General features: G+C 44.1%; 1 protein-coding gene across 1 annotated transcript in view; it reads right to left on the minus strand.

The window, feature by feature from the left end:
• The window catches only part of Sgpp2 (sphingosine-1-phosphate phosphatase 2), a 113,580-nt gene that overhangs the window by 17,175 nt on the left and 71,162 nt on the right, over positions 1 to 25,243 (minus strand). The window contains exons 3-4 of the mRNA XM_055616966.1: positions 10,124 to 10,303; positions 6,620 to 6,709 (exon numbers count right to left, since the gene is read on the minus strand). Of these exons, the coding sequence (XP_055472941.1) occupies positions 6,620 to 6,709; positions 10,124 to 10,303 (270 nt within the window). The remainder of the gene's footprint in view (positions 1 to 6,619; positions 6,710 to 10,123; positions 10,304 to 25,243) is intronic.

The following is a 25,243-nucleotide window of genomic DNA, read 5'->3' on the forward strand; positions in this document are numbered from 1 at the left end:
AACAGAGATTGAAGTGCCATGAACACGTACTGCTTTTGAAACCAGAAATAATTCTCTATTTTTACAAAAGAATAAAGAGAAACAACAGACCGAATAACATGGTGACAGAGGCTCTGAGGTGCAACCAAAGTCCTTTTTTACCTCACAAACAGACTTATCTAGTGGCATTACGGAAAGTTGGGCTGAGAAGGATGTGATTTATTTTGTAATTGGGTCTTTCCATGTATTAAATGAGGTACTTTAAAGTAAATTCTTTCTTTCTTTTTTTTTTATAAGTGGTTTCAAACAACGTGAAAGCCACACCCAGAATGCTGTCAAGCAGAGCCAGAACACAGATCCCTATGGTCTGCAGATAATTTAATATTTGACAATCCTTTTCAACATCCTCCAACTCCAACCAAAACTAAAACTTTACTTGGGAGAAGTAAGCAAATAAAACCTAATATCTCCATAACTACCCACAGATCAAACAATTTCGGGACAATAAAAAACAGCAGCTTTTCGGCTAGTTCGAGTCAAAATAAGGGACTGTTTGCCATTTGTTCACAGTTCTCTTCTTTGCTGATTGACCAGCAAAAACATTGGGCTAATTTTACTGCTACTACATTGGGATGTTGGTTGCTTTGTCACTTGGTGGTTTAAAAACTGTGGCGTTGTGTCATTCAGGGCATTGTAGATAATATAGAGTGGCCAACCTTCCATACAAGCTCAGACATGGTGCTGTGTCCATTTTCTGAGCCTTTGACAGAACAGGAAAACACCACACGGACTTTGCCCTCTTCTGATAACTAAGGGTGCTTTGCTTGAGAGAACTGCCCTGCTTTGACATGGTGATTCTAACCTCGCCTCTATTGCCAGTCCTAGCTCTGCCTCAACAGGCTGGCTCCTGGGCCATCTGGCCTAATCACAGATAGCCCTCTGCCTGGTGATGTAGCAGAGAGAGTCACTGTCCAATAAGATGTTTCCTGAAACTCTCTTTCATCACTGGGCATCCTTTCAGGAGAGGAAGTGAAACAATCTAAGCCCAGAGTTCCCAGGCTCTGGTTTCGGTTAAAGAACAGCCAGAGAGCATGAAGTCACCGTGCAGAGATGAGTTGGCGGGGGAGGGGGGGCATTTGGAAGGTCCAGATGTCAGACCTTTCTCTCCCAGTGGCTACTGGTGCCTCTTTTTCCTTGTGGTTACAAAAGCCAATGCATTTTCCTTGAGGTTTAAAGTTGAACAGGTATCTGCTGTTTGCATTCCTGACCAGACAGAGGGTGACCAGCTGGTGATTGACCTCACTGGGTTCATTTCAGTCTCCGTCCCGGGTCACTCTTCTGTAGCCCACAGGGATGACGCACAGGATTCTACCTGTGCGTTTGAACCCCATTCCACAACCAAAGGGGTGTCAGGTCCCACCAAAGTCTCACCTACATATGTCCAAGTTTTGATTCGAGAGCTGTTGGGAGAGGATACATGGACAGTGACATGGTAAAGAAGCTACCTTCCGCACAGCCACCTGCCATCTGGTCTTTTATGTTCAGTTGAGTGGACTAGTTGTCTATGGACTTACTATTCCAGTCACTTTGAGATATCTCCTTTCGTCTCTCCTCCTTTCTCCTCTCCTCTCCTCTCCTTCCTGCCTTGCCTCCAATTGGCTACAACTGGTTTATCCTTCAAACCAAGAGAACACAAAATTAAAGAGCAAAGGAATTAAATAAATAAAAATGGAACCTTGATTTGTTGCTTCATCTTGAATGGTGAGCCAACCTTGACTGATCGGTTTTTGTCTTGCATGGTGAACCCAGAGGCAAGACAGCCCTGTGTGCGGTACCGTCAGCCAGGCAAGGATGTCAGCGGTGACTCTGTATTTTATGTGGTATAATAGTGCTGACATCTCCTAAGGCCCCTAAAGGCACCATCTAGCTGCCCCACTCAGGCAGAGTTGTGTCATCACGCACACCCGCCATCCGAGAGCCAGTTCTCTGTTCGTGGAACAGGTAGTCAGAGATAATACCTCTCAGTGGTGTGGGCACAAAGTTAGGAGTCAGAATTGACTCATCACAGTGACTGCTTGGATGTCAGAGGTGTGGGAGGAGAGAGCCCACTTTTTTTTTTTTTTTGATGAGTATATTAGCAATAGGGAGGTCCTGAGACAGGGCCAGAGCTGGTTTGGCAAGGCTAATGCCATAGCTAAGCAGGTTTACAGCTCTCCATGCTTTATGTGGGCCTGTCCACGAGTTCAACTGTGGCTTGCCCCAGAAAAGGAGGAGGTCCTGCAGGAGAACTCACTCTTCTTTAGGTACCAGGGACCGTTAATAGAAAGCAGGAGCCGCCTCAGTGATGCGTTCATGTTTCCAGAGCATCACAGCTATCTCCACCTCACAACTGACCCTGTTCAGGTCTGTGTCCACCCCACACCTGCTATGATCATTGTTGAGCCAGTCAATGGCTCTCGGCTATGAACGAAAATCAATCAGAGAACTACTTGCATATCTCAGGACCCATTCCCTGAACATGACACACACACACACATATACACACACGTGTATATATGTGTGAGTGGGGGTGCACCTACGTGTAACTCGATACATATGGGCAGGTCAGAGAACAACCTAGGCATCAGTCCTTGCCTACCAGCTTGTTTGAAACTGAGTCTCTCTCTTTCTTTTCTACCTACACCAGGCTACACGGCCTGTGGGCTTCCAGAGAGTCTCCATCTCTGTCCCATCTCTGCATAGGAGTTCTGGGATCGCTACACCAGGCTTTTCATGGGTCCTAGGGTTTCTCAGGTCATCATGCTTGTGTGACAAGCATTTTTACCCATCAATCCATCTTCCCAGCCCCTGGGTAGGACTTCTAATTTGATATTTCTACAGACAGGCATCATATACCTTTCACAATCTTCACCAGTTTGAAGTGTTGTCAAGTATAATGCTGCAGTACAACCATCCCCAGCATACACCTCCAGACCTCTTACGAGAGCAAAAATCAATCTTCCATCCCCAAGAAAAAATTTCTATTCTCTCCTACCCCCAACCCCAGCAACAACTATAGTCAACTTTCTATCTGTTAAAATGACTGCCTGAAGTTCTTCAGGCAAATGGAATCCTACAATATTTGTCCTTCTGTGTTACTGGCTTATTTCACTTACTATGATACCTTTGGTGTTTATGTTGTAGCACAAATCATAATTTCCTGCTTATTTGAGGCTGAGTAATATTGTACTGTAGGTACACACTACATTTTGTTTATCTATTCATTCACTGGTGGACAAAGGTTGCTTCCACTTTTGTTTTTCTTTTGGTATTATGACTAATGCTACTATGGTGTGAATATATTTATATATATTATGTATATAATATATGGACACACATATACATACATACACACACATATATATGGGCATATGGGTATACAGATGATTTAGAGGTATTTTAAGATTTCCATGGGATTATTGAGGGGCCCACATGGCCCCATGCCTCCTGAGGTAGTGCTGGCTATTAATGGTTGCTGGTGGAACAGGAGTCATTTTCTTCAGTGGGGTAGCCACTGATAAGTTGTCCAGGTGCTCCGGTAAATAACTTTTCGCCGAGGACAAGCTGCTTTAATTAAATTAAGGCACACCTCACATGAAAAAGAAGACATAAAAGTGAGAGGGAGGAAGGGTTTTAGTCAGAGAGTGTGAGATAAGGGAACCGAGCTAAAAACAACTAAAATTTATTATACATTTGTATGAAACTGGTAAGTGAATTGAAAAGATAAAAGATTTCTGTGGGACCTGAACAGGTAGCAAGGGTGGAGATACTGGCCCCTGGGTGTTGCTGCCCATGGATTGTTTTGAGGGGTCCTGGGAAGAGACCGTATTATTTCCGGTGGCTCAGGCCAGCTTTGCCTTGCAAATGATAGCATTTGTGCCAGTTATCACCAGCACACACTTCTCCCTCCTTCCGTGACCTGGAGACCCAGGAGAGTGGGTGGGTTTGTTCCTAGAGATCAAGCTATGCCTCGATCTTGTTCCAAGTCTGACACCCATCAGAAATTACTGAGTTGCTGGGACACAGAGTTAACAAAATGTAACTAAAAAGAAAAATTTAAAAAAAAAAAGAAGAAATTATTGAGTTGCCGCTGAACAAAGAGCTGCAGTAACCTGTAATTTACCACCATCCCACTCTGCAAACAGCCATTCTCTTTGCTGCTAGGATATCATGACTCATGGTGCCCAGAGCCAGGATCTGGTCCTGCAGCCTGATGCACTCTGGGCCTGAGCCAGTGTCAGGTTGCAAGATGAGGCAGAACACAGTGGGCCCCAGCAGTGGAACAAGACCAGGGAGGGAGAGGAGTTGCCTTGATCCCTCACTCTATTCTCTTCTGGGGAGATCTTTCCCAAAGAATGGCTGCAGTTTATTCCTTGCATCTAAATGAGAGGCCCAATCAATCTTCCCGAAAATATCTGCCTCTCCATCTCCAAAAGCCACTTAAAAAGAAAAGAGAAAAAAAAGGAACTGTGTTTCACTGAAGTGGATTTGCATGTTTTCTCTCTCCATGTCTGGAGCTCCACATTCCTGTGTTTCTTTGGTTTTAATTTTAACCTGAGATCGATTTTTTTTTTTCCAAAATGCAAACCTATGGAAATTAAAAAGTAGCACTAGATAAAAAGAAATGCCAAAACACCCAGGAGAGTCCTGTGTAGTTCCACACTGAGGTCTAGGAAGGGGTTTGCAGAGAACGTCTTTGTCATGTGGAGAAGTGGTGTGGCGAATTGAGAATGCTCTGCTCCCCTCCCCTCCATCTCAGAAGCCAGCAGATGCAGCCTGTACTGGGGTAGGGGCGCTAGGATGGTGCCTTGGTAGGTGGAACCACACTGACTCTGGGGCCCCTTTCACTCAAACAGTGAACTTCCTGCGGCCCACAGCAGGGGAGGAACACCTATAAAATCAATGACGGATGTCTTTGTTTACACATTTAATTTACTATGGAACTTGTTGCATTGGTTTTTAACCTTAAAGTACTGCACTAAAATGATCTCTTGTAGCCTATGATGGCCTCAAACTTGTATGTAAATGAAAATTCCCTTTAACCTTTGATTTGTCTGCCTCCACCTTCCAAGTGTTGGGATTAGAGCTGTATACCATCATGCCAGGTTTTACTCAGTGCTGGTTATGGAACCAAGGGCTTTGTGCATGCTAGGTAAGCATTTCACCAACTGATCCCAGCCTTAGAGCCTCTTGATTTCATGCCTTACCTGTCACGCCCAGGCTTCCAGTTGCTCTCATTTGGCTTCTCCTTTTCGTTCTCCCATGGTAACCCATCCTTCCACTGTTGTTCACTCCTGGCACCAGGGCAAGACTTGAAAAGGCCTGGGAAGACATCCTTCCCTGAAAAGGCCTTTTGCTAACATCTCTTGCAGTTTCACAGTTGGTACTGATATAATAATTAAAGGTCCGTTTCTTTTTAAAGACATCTTTCTTGTACAGAGTGGAATGAGACATGGTGTCATCATGGCAAACCATGACCAGCTCCACGCTCCACAGCTCCCTGGCTGGATGCTGCTTTAGGCCCTGGATACTCAAGGACTTTTTCCCATACTGACTGTGGCATCCCCGGAGAGGGAAATTTTATAATGCAGTAGAAGGATGGGCCAAATTCTAAATGCATATGCCATTCTCTGATTCCATCACCATGTGTAACCTTGAAAAGTATAAAAAGCTATAATTGCAGGTCATGTTGTAGGATATTTGATCACACTGTGAACCTCAAGATTGTGTTGTTTACTAGAAAAACCCATTTCTTGTTGTGGTGTGGCTCAGCCCTAGCACATACCTTTAATCTAAGAGCTTTCTGCTTGAATTAAATAAAATCAACCATATGTCAAGAGGTAGAACAAGCACCCAGTAGGGAGGGAACATAGGAAAAAACCATAGAGAGTGAGACGAAGTCAGGAGGAACTGAACCAAGAGCTTTGAACATGGAAGTCAAGGGCTCTGTCACTGAGATAAAACTCTTGTAGGAAGAAGAAGAAATCCTGAGTAAATACACACAGGGGCCAATGAAGCCCTGAATGAATGTATGTTGTTAACATGGCTATGGCCAAGTCAAGGACCCCATTGCCTTAGACGCATGGATACAGCAAATCCTTTCCCAGAGGATCTGGGGATTGGTAGAGCCTTCCTCTGATGTTGACAGTATGTGCAAGGCAAGCAACTAGAACAACCCCTCCATGAAACTGTTCCCCTACAGAAACTTCTCACTGAGACTAATTCATCCTCTTTGTGGGGTACGTGATAAATGTGCCCAGTGTAGTAGGGATTTTCCATCACAGTGACCATGGCTCATCTGATCCCAGCTCTTCTATATTGATGTCTGTCGTCTCTTCAGAGTATGGCATTTCTTCGTTCCCACATTGCCCCATTTAACAAGCCCTACTGGATACCACATGCTGCAGCCCTCTTTGACTTTTTACTTTGAGATAGCCTTCTTCTGCTGCATAAACCTTGTAATCCTCCTGGCGCAGATTCCGAAGTGGCTGGGATTATAGGTGCACACACATGAACCACGCCTAAGCAAGCAGCTTAAGGAGCCATATGGACACTCAGACCAACTGCTGTTCAGTCGTGAGGCCTACCCCCACAGCCTTACCAGGACTGTGTGCATCCCCGTGTAGAGTCTGCTGAGGCACACCAATGTAGAGAACACCACAGCCATCGTCAGGCCTAGAGCGAAAGGGTACTGCAGAGGAAAATAAGGACATTAGGTGATGTTCAGATGACTGCTTCTCTCTCTCTCATCCTCTCTCTCACTCTTTCTCTTGCTCACTCTCTCTTTCTCTCTCCTCCTCTCCCTCTCTGTCTCCCTCTCTGCACCCTCTCTCTCCGTGTGTGTGTGTTACTAGGGATTGGATTTAGAGCTAGGTAGGCATTCTATCAGTAGGTGCTTTTTATTTGAATTTTCATCTTAAGGCAGACTCTAAGTTACTGGTGGTGGGGATTGAACTTGTGATTTTCTTGTCTCATCTTCCATAGTAGCCGAGAATCCAGGCTTGTACCACTGAGTCTGGTCAGACTTATTTGATTTGATGAAACAGTTGGGAATGGGATTCATTGTACGTAATTGCTAGTCTGAATCTTATATTCCCTAGACTAGCGATCTAATCATCTGAAAACATTAAAAATGAGGACAGGTAAGAAGAAAATGCCTAGGAGGGAAGCTCAGCAGGGTTCTGGTGGAGCCTGCTGCTCTACAAAGGACTTCCTCAGGGGACCCAGAGTAGGACCACAGGGAGAGGTGCACCGCACACACATGCATCGATGCCACATTGCAAATAGTACTTAGACGAGTGTACAGGGGTGTTCTGTGTTCCCATCTAACACAGCTCGCGTGAGTTTAGCAGAGACAAGTCATCTTGAGTAGCCTCAGGGACTGGTCAAACTGGCCATGGGCAGGTGCAGGACCGGAGCTTTTCAAAGCTTTGTTTCCTTTATCAGCATTCCTTATCTTATAAACAAAGAAGGTCATCAGCCCCATTTTTGTTATCCAAATATCTGGGTAAACCTGGGTATAGTGATGTTTCATGGGGACCCAGACATTGTTCGAAACATCCTGGAAGGACCAAGGCCACCGACGACCAACTGAGGAAAGTCATTGAACATGTAGACATGGGCATAGACAGGAAGAATGGGCATAAGGATGTCAGAGCAGTTGTGTGCAGGGAAGAGTGGCTGGAGGAGTCTGGCTAAGTCTGAATCACACAAGGAACACATGCTCTGCTCTAACCAGTATGTAGACACATAATATACTTGCTTTGAATAATAATGTGCTGTCCTGTAGCAAGATGAACAGATAAGCCAGCCTCTCCCACACACAGCACTGATTCACCCAGACACTAGGTCTTCATGTAACCCTAAAACATGGGTTCCATAATCGGCCCTGTTTTGTAAATGATGGCGCCTTCAACCATGACAGTAAGTCATGGCCATCTTGAACTTTAAATAGGATGCTTTAAATAGGATGCTGTCCTGTCAGTCATCACATTTGACCCTCAGAGCAGAAGCTAGAGAGATGTACACAAAGTCGCACAGCCAGTGACTCAGGCAGAACCAGAATCCATCACTTTCTGTTCTTTCCCAGGTAACACTGAGTCCAGTAACACTTGCTTGAAAAGATTCTCCTTAAATTTTTTTTTTCAAGACAAGATCTTACCATGTAGCCCAGGTTTGCCTTAAACGTTTGATCCTACTACTCTCTCAGTTTCCTGAGTGCTGGGGTTACAGGTGTTGGGTACCACAACTGCCAGTTTCTGTTTAGAGACTTTTTGATTGACCTAGCCTTGGATTTGCATCAGAAGGTATTATAATTTCACGCAGTCAGATATTAGCTTCAATGCACAAATAAACAAGCAAATCTACATCTAAAGCCATTTATGAGTAAATGAACCTAAGTAGCTGAGTGTAATGAAAAGGTAAAGAGGAAAGAAATCACAGTTCATCTCAGGCCTTAGCGGGGCACCGCATCTTATGAGCCAAAAAGAACATCTTAATTGGATAGCTTTAAAAGACTTCTAGGCAAGATGGCGGCCTGGGCACCATGTCAGAAAAAATGGATGATCGTACTTGTGTAAGCAAAGGGAACGGGAATATTTTTAAAGTGAGTGTTTAAATTGTTATTGCTCTCTTCCTACAGCCAGCCTCTCCTCATAGTGGGTTCCAACGATATTCGATATGGAAAATGAGAGTGCATTTTGGTTTTAAGATAAAATGTCCCAACAGGCAAACGTTTGGTCATTGTAGCCTGTCACTATTTGATGTAAGGCTTAGTGATGTAAACTTAGGAGGTGCACTCCCGTGGGTCAAAGACCTTCAGTCATGCCCTTAAAGGTGAAGTCTCCCCTACGCCTCCCATCCATCAGGATGTGAAGACCTGCCCCTGCCACACTCCTGCCACTGTGATGTCTGTCCTTAGTGGTCTTTTTCCTAAATTACATTCACAGACCTGTCTGGATACTGAGAACACCCTGTATTCATGGCTGGGCCCTGGCCCACTGTGTCCTGTTGGGCAGTGGAGCATAGGTGAAACCCAGCTCAGAAGCTGGCATGAACTGAGACAGTCCTAAGGGACCTCAGATACTTCTGGGTCCTGAGCATGGTTTTCCAACAAGTGACAGCACAGTGGTTACAGCTACTTGGATACATTTCTTATGAATGTCCTTGTCCCAGTGAGGAAACAGATCTATCCATGTGGTCAGGAAGAAGACTGAAGAGGTAGAGCTGAGATCTGACGCAGTCCTGACTTTTTCCTAGCACGCTGGCTGAATGAAGCACCTACCTAACCTGGAATACGGAACGGCTGGGGATATCTGGGGCAAAGAGCGGGGTGATCCACTGATGCCATTTAGCTATAGGACCACCAGATTCAAGACGTCTGAAACTCCCAATAGCTAGATAGTAACGTTTATGTAATTAAACACTAAGTCAAAGTGACGTGTCTCAAATATCAAGAAAAAAAAAGCTGCCTTGCAGCAATGACATAACTTTGACAAGGTCTTACTATAATTATCATCTACATAGATATTAAATGTAATTCTTCTATTTTCAACATTTATTAATCTCCTGTCATTTATATGATTCTAAAAGAAAAGAGGCATCATTTCAAGTCGCGGGTCCCTAACCATCCTTGGAAGGTAATTTGGGGTACCCGACTCTCTTCTGCCCCAGGCCAGGCGAGTCTGGCAGAGGGATTTGATGGGATCATCTTTGCCCTGGAGGATCATTTAGGAGGATTGCAAACCCCTTGTGTCTGTTGCAAGCCCAGAGAGTGGAGATTCAGTCTAGGCATCAGCTCAAGTAAACACTTGCTAGGGGAGAGGATGACATCAGACAAACCACATTCTGCTCTCCTTTCTTGGGCCCTTCCTCGCTGAAAGGCGCCTCTGATTTGGGTGCCAAGTCAGCCGGTCACTTTATGAAGAATTTATCAACACCTCCCCCTGTAGGTTTCAGATTCCCTTCATTTTTTTACCTCATACATCTTAATGTCCCTCAAAGCAGCTTTAAGAGAGATTCTGAATTGCTCCCCTCTCTGCTTCCTCATTCTACAATCTAATGTGAGCATGAGAGGAATACGAATGGGCCTCCACCCTGGCCTTACCTGGTACCTGTCCATGGTAGAGATGAGGAGGGTGAAGGAAATGGCGGTGGCCGCCATGGCATGGGTGGATGGCATTCCGTATTCTGCAACCACTCTCTTTTCAAGTTTCACCACTGGAGGTGATGAGGGTCGAGGCCACTTGAGGATGTCCTTGGCTACCTGGCCGATGTACATCACCAACTGTAAAACCAAAGGTCTGGGGTAAGTATAACTTAAAAAGGATAATAATTGAATCTTTAAATATTTCATATCAGCTGGTGTGGTGACAAATACCTTTACTTCCAGCATTCCAGGAGGCAGAGACAGGCAGAACGCTGTGAGTTTGAGGCCAGCCTGGTCTACAGAGTGAGTTCTAGGACAGAAAAGGCTACACAGAGAAACTCTGTCAGGAAATCCCACCGACCCCCCAAAAATCTTTTATCTGTTGCGTGGAGCCCCTCTGCCCTGATTCCCACTGGAAATATCTTGGAGGGTAGACTCAGGTCTTTATACTTGTACGACAAACACTTTATCAATGGAGTCATCTCCCCAGCCTCTTAATCATATACTTAACAAACACTTCAGAGGTTTGCGGATATGTGTCAGGTGCCATTGTCAGCCAAGTAGTGGGTCTTCAGGGGCCATGCTTTAAACTACTGTCAAAGGCTACCTCCAGCCCAGGAGAGGTTTGCACCAAAGTGAGCCTCACACTCAAGTCAGGCAATCATGTAACCCTTAAATGGTCTCACTGTAACTGTCTTCTGAACAGTTACAAAATCAGATGGTTTTGAGATTTAACCATGAAAGTGACTGTTTTCATAGGCCATTTAGCTAATAAGCATGTTTTTCTCAGATGCTGTTGTCGCTCCTGGTAAATGTAGGGAAGATGCCAGATATAATTTAATCGCATTTAGAAAGCTATAAAATAAATAGTGTCAGCATTTTGAAGCTGACAACAATGACAAGACAACCTGGGATTTGTTCAAAAAATTTTTCCCCATGAGGCCATTTAATAAAGAAATTTCCTTCACCTTTTAAAAACATTATTTTGCACTTATTTATTTTAGGTATATGAGTGTTTTCCTTGCACATATGTGTACTATGATTGCAAAGTTCAGAAAAGGGCATCAGATTCCCTAGAACTAGAGTTACTGATGGCTGTGACCTGTCCTGTAGGTGCTGGGAACCAAACCTTGGTCCTCTGCAAGAGCAGCAATTGTACTTAACCGCTGAGCCATTTATCTGGCCCCACTCAATCTTTTTCCTAAGTAGAAGCTAGAAACCAGGATTTGCTGTTCATGGTCTCCAAAAATGAATGAATGGGGCTGTCAAACACAAACTCACTTGCTTTGTCCAAGAGCTTTATATGCTCATCCCATGATCTATGAAGGAGGAGATAAAAGCACCCACCTTTGCAACTCAACTCATGGCCTGGGGAGGCAGAGACTGTCCCATCCTCTCCATGCCGTCCTCCCCATCCCTCCCCTCCCTCCCCTCCCTCCCCTCCCCTTCTCTGTTCTTCTCTCCTCTATTCTCCCCTTTTCCCCCTCCCTTCTCCTCCCCTCCCCTCTCCTCTCCTCCCCTTCTCTATTCTCTTCTCCTCTCCTCTCTTCTCCTTCCCTTTCCTTTCTTTTCTCCCCCTCTCCTTCCCTTCATTTCTTCTTTCTTTCCTCCCTCCCTTTCTTGTTCCTTGTCAGTGTAGTAACTCAGGACTCCTTTCTGGCAGAAGACTGTCCTGCACAGGACAGAGTGTCAGTAGCTTTAGTCTTGAGCCTTCTCATCTTAACTATGGCAACAGTGTCCCCGTGCTCAGGGCTTCAGTTAGCTTAGGGTAGACACGAGCCATCTTGCTTTAGAAAGGAACTCTTAGGAAGGACTATTTCAATATCATTTAGATTAGCTAGCTGATTGCCAGAAATTTCCACCTGCTGGGGCTCTCTTTCCACATTTCAAGTGGAAGGTTAATTTGGTGCTGTATCCCCCCCCAGGAGGCACTGTGCCTGAGGGAAGCCCAGCAGAGGCTATGGTGCACAGCGGGCCAAATCCCCAGGCTGTGAAGCCTCAGGGGCCATCACTGAAAACCATCACTGTGATTTCCAGCCGACTTTGAAACACAGGCTCTTTACCATCCCTTATTACCGGCCTGACTCTCCTGGAGACCCATTCTTTTTATGTCCTCGCCTCCCTCCTGGGAACATGTAAAACCACATCCAGCAATTATCTGGGGAGGTGGCAAACACTACCAACTAAGAATTTCTCAGAAGCTGCTTAAAAACACCCCAGCTCTGCCCCTTCCTCAGCACCAATGTAAATAAAATATCACAGGCATAAATGACAAATTCTAGTTCATTCAAGGTACTAAAACCTCTCAGAGACCGGAAGCCTTAAAATCAGAACATCAAGAGAGATTGGGTAACGCTCACTTGAACCGAATTTAACTTTTCTGAAGTTTACAAGTCCCTTTAACCTCATTTTTTATTTCCCCTTCCATGCTCAAAGGATGTTTAGAATTAGGACAATTGTCCACTTCACTTAAAAACATTGCCGTACCTACACATTGTTTCTGGTTTAAAAAATCCAAATAAAAATGGCTACAGTAGCAGCTCTCTTGATGCAAGAAAACACAGACCTAACAGCTTCAAGATACAGGTAAAGGGCTCACTCCCAGTATGAAGCTATTGCTGCTCAAGACAGCCAAGCTATGCTGTGCCAACCTTGTGCCAGTTCTTTGGCTTTGAGTAGGGAGAAGGACTGCATACAGTTTACCAAATGTAGGAAGATGTTGAATGCTCTAGTTTGCATCCTATTGGGATGCTGTTAACTTTAGGCAGGTCTTTAGGTTGTTTTTCCTTTCTCTTGGCTTCCTGGCCACCACGAGGTGAGCAGTTTCTTCTGCCAGCATATGCTGCCTCACCCAGCACAAGGCCCAAGCCACAGTCGCCTTTCTTCTGTTTCAGTTGTTTATTTCAGGTATTTTTGCTACAGTAACACAAACTGACTCAAACAGAGGATGACTTTTGGGTCCAAAGACCCTGGGGCTGAGTATTAAGAAGAATGAAGGTAAAGAGGTGTTCCAGTTGCAAGTACAGCATAACCTGAGGCGTGGATAAGTGACACTGGGGAGCATAGTGGGAGCTACTAGGAGGCTAGAACACTGGAGTTGAACAAATGAGTCACACCTGCACAGAACCTCGACGACAAATGGGACTGTGAGAAAATTCAGCGGTGCAACCACTTTAGAAAAGTCTGGCAGTTTCTAAAGATGTTAAGAGTACTCCAATCATGTGACCAAGGCACGCCATCCTAGACACTCCTAGACACACCAAAGGAGACTGTATGCCACACCAAAGTTTGCATATGAATGTTCACTGCAGGTTTCTTCTTCTTCTTCTTCTCCTTCTTCTTCTTCTTCTTCTTCTTCTTCTTCTTCTTCTTCTTCTTCTTCTTCTTCTTCTTCTTCTTCTTCTTCTTCTTCTTCTTCTTTCCTCTGCTGTTTTTTTACCGGTCCCAACCTGGAAAGAGCTCAACTTCCATCAGAAGGTGAGTAAAATGTGGTGTCATCATACAATTGAATGCTTCTATGAGACGACAGAAACCTGAGCTGTTGACATATATTTAAATGGAGACAGAGCTCAGAATAAAGTTGCAGAAGGAAGCAATAGAAAAAGCAAATGGCATGGCTAAATGCTTCTATTTATATAAAATTCTTTAAAATATGAGCTACCTCATAGTGAGAGAAATAGGATTCTTACTTGCTAGGAAGGGGGAAAGTCACACGTGAATTTTTTTTGGAGGGGGTGGGTGCCTGGTGGCATTTGTTTTTGAGATTTGTATTTTACTTTGAGGAGTGTGTGTGTGTGTGTGTGTGTGTGTGTGTGTGTGTGTGTGTGTGATATGACCGCAGGTGTCCATGGAGTCCAGAAGAGGGTGCATGATCTGGAGCTGGAGTTACAGGAGGTTCTGAGCTGCCCAACAGGGGTGTTTGGGAACTGAACTTGGATTCTCTGCAAGAGCAGTACTCATTTTTAGGCACTGAACCATTCTCCATGCCTGGCAGATATCCTGATTGTGGTTGTGATGCTAGGACAGGCCACAGTGTGCCAAACTGGACATTTTAAATATGTGCAAACATCATGAATACATTAAGATGATTTGATTCCATTCCTTAAAGGAGTAAATTGCATATTATGTCAATTCTGTCTTAATGAGGTAGTTGATTGTAACATCTGTAAATTATGTCTCAAAAGTAGTTTCCAGTTTTTCTGAAATGTAAGGAACAGATGTCTGGTTGGGGCTGGCTGGTGATGAGATTCTGAGCAATCAAAAAAATACTGCAGAATCCAGGTGAGAGATACCAGATGCAGGCCAACAGTGAAGGGAGATTTTGAAGATTTGTGTTGCAGTTTATTTTTAATAATGTAAAAATATTGTGTAGATTCATATCTGTTGGGAGAATGACAACTAGGGAGAAATTGTGCTAGTAAGACAGAAGAAAATGATGGAATATGACCCTCCTCCTCTTCGGTGTGTTTCATCCTGCCTTTCTCTTCCGTCCTTCTAAGGACAACAGTTGGATTGGCCCAACTGATGGGTCTTAGGTGAACATCCCAAGATTCTCCACTTATGTCCATCAGAACCCTCTTCCATAAAAGATAATACTTACGTATTCTGGGGTTTAGGATTTGAACATGTGTTTTGGGGGACCACCATTCAACTCATTATATTCAATAAGCATTTGGTGAATTACTAAGAAAAAGGCACAATGCTGGTTTGGGAATAATATGCAAAACAATACAGACAAGGTCTTCGTTTTCACAGAGCAAGTGAACTCAGACAGAGAAAAGGATGCTTGGCTTCACTGCTTTTTATTGGTATAATACAAAGCATTATGCTTTACAAAGATAGAATGCAGGGGCTCTGGGTCCATGGTAGAGAGGTTGTCTGTCACATGCTCTGGCTTTGGTTCCCAGAATTGAATAAAACAAATGGAAGTCGTAGGTCTGACAGAATTGAGGGGAAGAAAAAAAAAAAAAAAGACGGGTCTGCATCATATGTCACTTATACATTAAATCAGAAGTGAGAAATAGCTGTGTATATATTAGAGTGGCTAAACCCCAAAAGCCTGACAATACCACACACTGTGAGGATGTGGAGTTAAAGAAACACCCATTCGTCATTGTTGGGAAAGTAAAACAGTACAATCACTTTGGAAAACAATTTGAAAAAGTTTTTTAAAAAGTTAAACATATTCTTTTTTTTTAATTTTATTTTTCTTATTAGTTACATTTTAAACGTATTCTTACTATAGTCTTGGAATCATACTTGGTATTTGTTCAACTGAGTTGGAAAATTATATATATATGTATACACACATATACATACATTCATACATTGTCATATATGCCAAGAATGGAATATTATTCAGAACTTCAACCCTGAAAGGCATGGAGGAACCTTAGAAACATATTACTAAGTAAAAGCCAAGCTGAAAAGGCAACACAGGTGGTTCCATCAATATATGACATATAAGGAAAAAGCCAAGCTGTGAGGACCATGGAAAGATCAGTGGTTCCTGGGGGTAGAAAGATGGAAAGATGGGTGGGCAGAGCACAGAATCTTTTTAGGGCAGTGGAACCACTCTTGATACTGTGATGATAAATATGTGTCACTGTGTACTGGTCATAAGCCAAGGAAAATAAACCACTGAGAGCGAAGCTTAATGTCAGCTATTAACTTTGGGTGACCAGGATGTGTCAGTGTGGGGTCACTGGTTATATGAAAGGTGTCACTATGGTGTGGAATGTTGTCAGTAGGGTCAGAGGGCATATGACAGACAACTCTGTAATTTCTGCGCAGTCTTATTGTCAACCTAAAACTGATCTTTTTTTTTAAAAAAAAAAAAAAGTCTATTTAAAATCAGAAGACAACCATTTCTTCATTTATGTCTCAGTTAAAGAATCTAATGATTAACTCAGCAGGGCTCACCATGAATAAAGGACTTCGCTCTCTTTTGTTGAAGGCCCTCCTACCTACAGGGAAACAATTAACTGTCGCCATCCATCCTGTTCTTTCGGGATAAGGCCCTAAAGGTCTGGCCGTAAAAGCAAAAATCCAGGAGGAGGCAACTCAACTCAGGAAGCAATTTCGGATCACTAATGACATCAGCAAACTAGCTAGGTTTCACTGCCTGGTGCTTTGAGACGGCCAGGGGCTTTGTAGGGTTAGGTTTGACAGTGGGTATTAACCTTCTTTCCTTTTCTTCCTTTTTCTATTTCTTTCTCCTTGCTTGCTGGCTGTCTCTTTTTGTGTATGCAGTATACACATTATGTGTACCCGGGAGGGAGAAATGTGTGTGCACCTGTGGAGGCCAGAGGTCAGCATCAGGTGTTTTCCTCAATCGCTCTCATTTGGTCTTTTGACACAGGATCACTCACTAAATCTGGAGCTCACCATGTTCCCCTACACTGGCTGGCCATCTAGGTCCCAGGCTCTCCTTGTATCTTCCCAGCCCCAGGTGCCAGGGCTACGCCACACCCAGTTTTTATGTGGGTGCTGAGGACTACACTCAGGTCCCTGTGTGTGTGACAAGCATTTTATTACTGTCATCAGGTTGTGTCTTGCTCTAAGTTACTCCATATTGTGGAAAGGACTGGCTTTTTAGGCTGTCCGTTGCCCCAAGAGACTCCAGTGTACAAGCAGCTTTTGATTTCAGTTATGAGGGTTGGTGACTAAGTGCCTAGGTACAAGCACCGCCACCTGTCTGGTGCCAACCACGCAGCACAGATTGATAAGTGACTATTTTGGGGGAGAGAGCTGGGGGCACATGGACATATTAAAATCATGTCATAGAAACCTTGTCCAAGAACTTATTGGACACACAAGACTAAAGAAAGGGTTAATGCCCTTACCTGATTCCATAAACAGGTGAACATCTACACTTAGGAGGGTAACGCCCCACTCAACTGTCACCTGGCACCAAGGACTAACAGGTACAGAACTCCCAACACTTCTGTGGTGGTTTGAAAAAAAAAATGACACCCATAGGTCCATAGGGAGTGGCATCATTAGAAGGTATAGCCTTGCTGGAGTAGGTGTGGCCTTGTTGGAGGGGGTGAGCACTGGGGGCCTGCTTTGAGCTCTCAGATGCTCAAGCCATTCCCAGTGTGGCAGTCACTTCCTGCCGCCTGCACATGCAGATGTAGAACTCACAGCTACCTCTCCAGCACCATATCTGCCTGCATGCCGCCATGATGACCATGCACTAAACCTCTGACACTGTAAGCCAGCCCCCATGAAATGTATTCCTTTATAAGAGCTGCTGTGGTCATGGTGTCTCTTCACAGCAATGAGACCCCTAACTAAGACGACTCCCAAGGGCCACAGCTCAGCTGGGTTCCTGGTATATTCAATTGCTGCTCTGCCCATCCTTCTGTCCACCTGTCTGGACGTGTCATCCATTGGTCTGCCCAATCTGCCTTGTGGGGGGGGAGGTCCTGCCCTTTCAGAGGCCTCAATTCTGCATTCTCACTCTTTGCCCTAACTTCCACTTCTTAATGCATGCAAGTCAGGCTCATTCTCCTTAGATTACTGACATAGGCTTCTCAAAGGCTTATGCTCAAGAGAACAACACAGAAATTTGTATCGATGTTCTCATTGTCTGTTTTCTTGAAAGCCTTCTCACGAGCGTATAATGTCCATCGCAAGAAAAAAGAAAGAGGTTAGCTTTTTTAGTGCTAGGGATAGGGGCACCATGGGGCATTCTTCTGGAACTGATGAAAATGCTCCAGAGATACATAATGGTGACTGGCTTCATAGATATACTGAACCACACACTTGAACAGGTCACAATCATATTCATTGTGTACATGATGGATTTCAAAAAGACTTTTTTCACTGAAGTAGATCATGTACTCTGACCATTAAGGAGATGATATTTTGGGATATATATATAGTGCGTGTGTATACATGTACACACAATAACTATATGTATATATACAGTAGTATAAATATATACAGCAGTATACCTATATATGCACAACTGTATATATATATATATATATATACACTGTATATTTATATAGACACATACATACATGTGTATATATATATATATACACACATACACATAAACATACAGAGAGAGGAGGGTAGGGGTAAGGGGAGGGGAGACGGCTCTGCATGCTATGCAAACCTGAAGACCTGGATTTGATCCTAAAGCCCACGTTCTTAGCCAGTGGTGGTACACTTCTGTAGACCTAACTGTCTTACAGTGAGGTGAGCGGTGAAGAGGGGAGAACTGGCTGGAAGCTCACAAGCAGCTATCCCTTTCTTCATAAGATGAAAGGAGAGAATCGACCCTTGGAAGTTGTCCTCTGCCCTCCACATGCATAGCCTAGCATGCATACATCCACACTCGCTCATTTACACCCGCCGCTTATAATACAGGAAGAAAGAAACCAGAGACAGAACGGGCCTCTTCTACACATCCTTGAATTCCCCAGTTCCAAAGCTGACGATGTTGCCATTGACGATGCCTGCCAATCCTGATGTCACTAGAAGCAAGCCATTGGGATTATTAATAATCATTGCCTCAGTCCCATTTAAGCCCTCTCCTAGACCTCAGTTCCACAGAGCAGTGAGGAGGTGAGCACTCGGACCACATAGCATCCACCCACTGAGAAATCCATCTCCTCAGCCACAGGGTGGGGGCTTCTTTATGGTCATGCTACAGCCGCGGAGTCTGCAAGTCCAGCATTTCCCAGGCTTCCTCAGCTGGTGGTCCTGTGGACTCAGGGTTCAGTTTTGTTTTGTTTGTATCCCTCCTGGAATACACACTGCTCTGTGGGCTCTTACTCTGCTTCAGGGAATGAATTAAAAGCAGTTCTTTGGAACATTCTAAAGGCCTACCATCCTCTAGGAAAAAGTTCTCAAGTGGTGAATGTCCATTCAGACTTCTGGATTTAATTTTATTAATAACAATAATTAAAAAGACAAAAACAGACCCTTTAACTACGTGTATGGTGGGGGTCTGTATGAGTGTGTGGGTTTGTGTGTGGGAGCCATGGGAAGAAACAAATGTTTCAAACCCATAAAAACTATATTCAAGCTAGAAGGATCAAAGCAAGGAAATGCAGCAACCACCTAACAGCACAGGAGAAAACAGAAAGCTAGGCTGTACATACCCAAGTTCTACAAAAAAAAAAAAAGGACATAATGCCAAAGCACAAATGACAGGTGAGAAAAAGAAAATGGGCTAATTCAGTTATGATGCTTATTGTTCCCAAGTCTCCATTTGATCAAGCTCAGCTGCTGCTGAAATTTTGAAGAGAAACACCAAAGGTACAATTAATAACACATAGATGAGAATGCACAGCAGAAAAATCACTTCAAAGCCCTTGACAGACAACAGCTTACTCTCGTGTAGGGATTTTTTTTTTCCAGAGGGTTTTCTATAGATATTATTGTAATGTTCACATTGCCCGATTTCACAGATACAGAATCTGACACGTAGACCTGTCTTGCCAGTTGGAGCTGGTATAGAGGAGCTGAACCAACCCTTTAAACACTGTTGGCTTTTTACTGCATCCCCATTTTACTTACTGACAAACTTACTACACCAATAGGTCAGATGGGAGCAAAGACAGTACCCGAGAACAGAGATCAGTCCCTAAATAGCCCAAGGTCTATCTTAACGCATTAGAGCCATTTGTATCACAGAGGAGGCCATCAGGGGCTGAGGGATGAAGATGTCACATCTGATGAGAAAATTACCAAATACCTGACACCATTGTCCCACCAAGGAATGGTCCAAAATCCGGGACCAATATTTTATTCCCTGTCGTGTAGAAAGTACACACAAAGCAAACCTGACTGAGGTCTTCGGTCCTACGCGTCATCCAACACATGCGAAAATGAAAACACACAGAAGCTCATCTCTTTCAAAGAAGCAAACACCCAAGCAACAACAAAACCCTGAAAGCTGTAAATATGCATGAAAGGCCACCGACTAAATAAACTATGCAATGTTTAAACATAATTACAGCCTAATGAGAAAACCAAGATGCTGTGGGAATATATTTAGCTTCTATGTGCATATTTTAAAATGGATTTACATATAAATGCAAGTAGGCACATGGAAAAATGGATGATAAGTCTTACGGGGTTTCGATGAAGTTCTGGGGTGGCAAAGAAACACCCTTGGCATGGTGTATCTTGTGGGCTATTAGAGATTTTCACACACACAACAACTACCTGTTTCCCCAAGAAGCAGCCAACTTTATCCTTGGTTTTCAAGGAGCAAGAACAGCATAATGATTAACTATCTTGTATGTTCAAAGTTTTAAGTATGGCAAAGTTTTAAGTGGCCTACATACAGAACTCAGATGGAGTCTTTTTCTGCAGGCCTCCTACCAGTATGGCTGAGGAGGTTTGTGTAAGAGAGAGAGGAAGAGAGAGAAACATGTACACATGTGAGTTGCCCATGAATAAGCATGTACAGGCCAGAGATCAATATCCCGTGTCTTCCTCTATCTCAGTCTTTCAGACACAGCCTCTCACTAAACTTGAAGCTTGAGACCAGCAAGCTCCTGGATCTACCGGTCTCTGTCCTGCACCTGCAGTGTTGGGGTTATCAATACACACCCCATGCTTGGCTTTTATGTGAATGCTGGGGATCCTCCTTCGTTCAGCAAGCTCTGTATACTTTACCTACATACCTGTCTCCTCAGCCCCCTGTTAGTTATATTCATAAAATGTGATTAATCTAAGATGTATATGTTTAAACTGAAAAGTAAAATTAAATCACCTTGCAGACGATTTGGGAATCACAGTTGTATTATTATAATTACACAACTCATATTTATGTGACTGTGTTTAGTATATGGATATTTTTCCTCTCAATCCCTACAATAAGCCCAGAAAATGAATGGATTAGTGAAAGTAAGCAGGAGATTTAAATACATTTCACATTTACCAAATTTTTGTTTTCTGAGACTGTGTGCTCAATAGATTTAGATGATCTTTCAATTTTTTTTTTCTGTTAAAACTCATGGAATTAGGTGGGTAGCTGAGGCAGAAGGACTGTGTCTGAGGACAGCCTTACACATAGTAAGATGATGTTTCAAAAGCCAAGCATTCATACTACTTCCCATCTGAAGTTCAGAATCCAAATGGATTCCAGTGGTACCCAGGGAAACTTCTGTTTCATTGTGAAGACTGAAAAAAAAAAAAAGTTGTCTCTAAGAAGATGGTCATAAAAGTAGATTCCCCACCCCTCTCCCTGTTTCCTCCCAACACAAGCATCAACATCTGTAGTCCTTAACAAAATAAGAAAATGATTCTGTAGATTAAATTATGTGAGCTTTGAAAAAATGCTTTAAGTTTGCTGCAGACAGGGCCAGAATTACTCAGGGAAAGCATGAATATCATTAAGTGGGCTTCCAGACCAGTGTATCTCAGAACAGATCGGTTGAGTATTCTTGAATTAACTTGAGACCAGAGGAGATGCATCTGTATGTCCCTCTCTTGTCTTGCCACATGTCCTTGTGAGGAGGCCTCACAAGATGGAGGAGGGAGGTGCACTCAGTCTTGCTGACCTCATCAACGGAGAGGCTGACTAAAGTCACAGACGTTGAGTCCTAGTCTTCTGGTCAACCATCAACTCTCCTTGCACATGTGGTCAGATAGGTCTTTCAAGCTGGCCTTTTATAAAGAGGTGTTTCTGTTGTTGTTGTTTTGTTTTTACGTTTAAAGGCCTCTCTCTGCTCTGAGCAGCTGAAGCTGAGGCCACCTGAGAATGTCTGTCACAGGCCCACATTCTTAATGGAAGGCAACAAAGACTTGAGGGATGGCCACACCAAAGAAATAAGAAAGATTTATTTCTAAGTTATGAGACTCAGAGGACTCTAACAGCAAGGCCGCCCATTCTGGTTCTGAATTACATCCACAGAGACTCAGGGGCTTGCTTTTTCTATGAGCAGCTAGCAGCGCCGCTCTGGAACAAGTCTGGATTGATGGTACCAGCTCATGCAACTCCTGCTACAACCAACAGGATTAAAAACACTTCCAACAGGCAAACACTGTTGATGAAGGCTGTATGCTCAGGGCCTTGTTAGAGAAAACCCTGGCAATTCAGGGTTTCTGTGTTAACAATGAGTCAAATGGCAAGGACAATATGCAATCATCTCCAGGCTCTTAGGTCTACATAGTCTTTGTCCAGGAAGTGGATCTTACCAGCCACATCTTTTCATGTTAAAACAGCCACATATATGTGGGGCAAGTGTCAGCCCATGATGAGGTGTTCGGTCATCAGCAGCCCACGGACAAACTGAATTAGCAGCTAGACACTGAGCGGAGATGGAGAGCGAAGGGAACATATGAGGATTAAAAACTCAATAGGAAGCCTAACAAGGTTAGGATATCCATAATTGCAGGAAGTAGGGAAGAAAATTCACTTAAGATGACGCAGTTTGGGGGCAGGCACCCTGGATGTGAGCCTGCTTGGGCAATCTAGGGGCAGAGCTAAATGGACTCCTGCAATGATTTACTCAAAACATCTATTTCCACTCTCTGCTTGATGTCACTATGGTACCAACACTGGGAAAAGCCAGTTTCAAACGTATTTCCACTCACTGGACTGTCATCTACACGTAGCCAAAAACTGCCCTGAAGTGTAGAAGCTAGGTGTGTGATTTCCTAAGACAGAGTCTCACTATGTAGCTCTGGCTAACTTGGAATGCACTGTGTAGTCTAGGCTGGCCTCACATTTGTTGGGATCCCCTAGCCTCTGCCTCCTGAGTGCTAGGATTATAGGTGCATATGTAACTTTCTTCGACACCCTCAGATCAACAGCATGTCCATCTAACTCCATCAGTTTGTCACTGCCTTCCTCCCTTGGCTCTTCACTTCTTCCCATCACTTCTCTTCCTTCCACAGTAAAATGAGACCTTCAAGTGAAAGTTAGAATCCACAGTTATCACCAGTGCCCATGCTATTTCTCCATTACCACATAACAGGGGACAACTAATGTACTCCTCACAGATCAAAACACACTAGTTTCTAGTCTGTGATTCAGCCTCTCTCCTGGGGACTGCCCCAACTTTGTAACTCTTTTCCATGAGCTCTGAAGTTCAAGTGGAGGCTCTTCTATCTCAGAGATGAACACCCCTCGGGCAGATTAACTGAAAGACTAGAGCCCTTGACAGCTTAATGCTGTCCGCTTGGCAACATCTTTCTGCCTGCCAAGGGATTCAAACCTACTTCCAGGGAAACCCAAGAGGAAAACATATCCTCTCAAGGTCTCCAGCCTAGAGAACTGGCATCAATTCTTCCGGCTTTCTGTCGAGGGTCCTTGGCTCCAACATGTTCTGTGGAAGGGGCAACCGAGCTCTCTGATTGAGGCAAGTTGCAGAGCTCAGTCTCAAACCCAGCAACTAACCACTTCCTCAATGAAGAGAGTCTACAAACCAAGATGACAGTGAATCTGAAAAGCTTTAGCAGATGCACAAGCTTCCTTAGCCTACAGGATCCCTGAAAACCAAGTTCTCCTTTCTTTTTGGCTGATGTTTGCTCAGAAAGCCCCCTCTCTTTCTTCCTCCTCCCCACCCCCCTTTGGCTTGCATGTCTCTATGATAAGGATTCTGAGGATAGAGAAGAAAGCCCTTCTCCCATGGGCTGAGATGACTTCCCTCCTGGAGAGCCAGTCTCTAAGCAGGAAGGGACAAAAGTCTGGGAGATCTCCAGCTTGACGCCTGCTCACTGCAGGGTGCAAGGGAGGAGGTTGGGGCAGCAGAGGCAAAGCCCTGAGGGAGAGCTAGAACGCATCGCTCCCCTACTTGGCCAGTGAGTGAGTGATTAACTCTAGTTATTGAGAGGCTATTAGGGGAGGCTGTTGGTCATACCATCCAGATCTCCCAAAGAGGGCCATAACCAGGCCAGTAACCTCCCCATGACCCTTTTTAATGAGAAAGGTTTGACTTGAGCCTGCCAGAATCTGCCTTTGGGGCACACGGACATACTCTTATCCTGCCGTTTCCACATTCCACCATAAGGCCGAGGTTCATGCAATGTTCACAGTGAAAGGAACTGAACAGGACCATTGTTGGACGCCATACCTTGCCAGATGTAAATTACAGCACATGTTTTATTTTAAAGACTGGTAACACCAACTGAAAGATGCCCTGACCCTTTCTAAAACCTAGCTATCTGGCAAGGTTTCCCTGTCAGGCTGTTTAAGACTTGGGAGGATTGGTTTCCCAATAAATAAGAACAGAAATCAGTGTGAAAGGACATCCATAAATTTCAAATGTTCTAGAAAAGCTGAAATGATTTTAGTGAGACAAATCAGTAGTAAGTCAAGCCTGTACCCAAAGGACATCTCGTAGGAAGAGCCACCTTACTTTAGCACGGCACACCCCTTAACCCTTCCCACGCACTTCGCTCCTTACCCCAGATTCCTTTTATTTTTCTTCACATAACTTAACCCAGCTCATTCTTAGTGTTGTTTGTTTGTTTTGTTTTTTTTTCAGCTTTTGAGACTGAACCGAGGGCCTCACACACACACAAGCTAGGTGAGGGCTCTCCTACTGAGCTCTAATGCCACCCCTCTCTGTATCTTTGCCTGTTTGTCTGTCGGGTCTCACATGCCCCCGACTGGTCTCAAATTCTCTCTGAAGCCTGTGCCGTCTTTGTGCTTGTGACCTTCCTGTCTCTACCTTGAAAGTACTGGAATTACAAGAGCGTGTACTACCATGCCTGGCTTCTTATTCCTTTTATTAGCATCACCCCTCCTCCCCACCCTAAGTGGATGCTCTGCCTTGTTTTGTTTTGTTCAAAGTCTCAAACAGTACCTGGCTCTCCTTGGGCACTCAGACACTTTTGTTTGATGAGCTGGATAAAATAGTGATACCTCTAGGGATCCAGCGAGTTTTCCATGCTAAGACATTAATGTTACTAGCATTGTGGTCTGGAGTAGAGGCCGCTTTTTTTTAACCTTCTCACTTCACAGATTTGGGAAGCTAGGTACCCACTGAGGGATGTGACAGGGAGACAGAAGGACTCCTGTGGAAGTACATTGGGACCATATGGAATCCTGGAAGCTTTCCAGAAGGAAGCAATGCCTTCCTCTGCCCACTAATATTATCC

This window comes from Psammomys obesus, unplaced genomic scaffold (genome assembly GCF_907164565.1).
Source record: "Psammomys obesus unplaced genomic scaffold, mPsaObe1.curated_primary_1811, whole genome shotgun sequence".
NCBI lineage: Eukaryota > Metazoa > Chordata > Mammalia > Rodentia > Muridae > Psammomys > Psammomys obesus.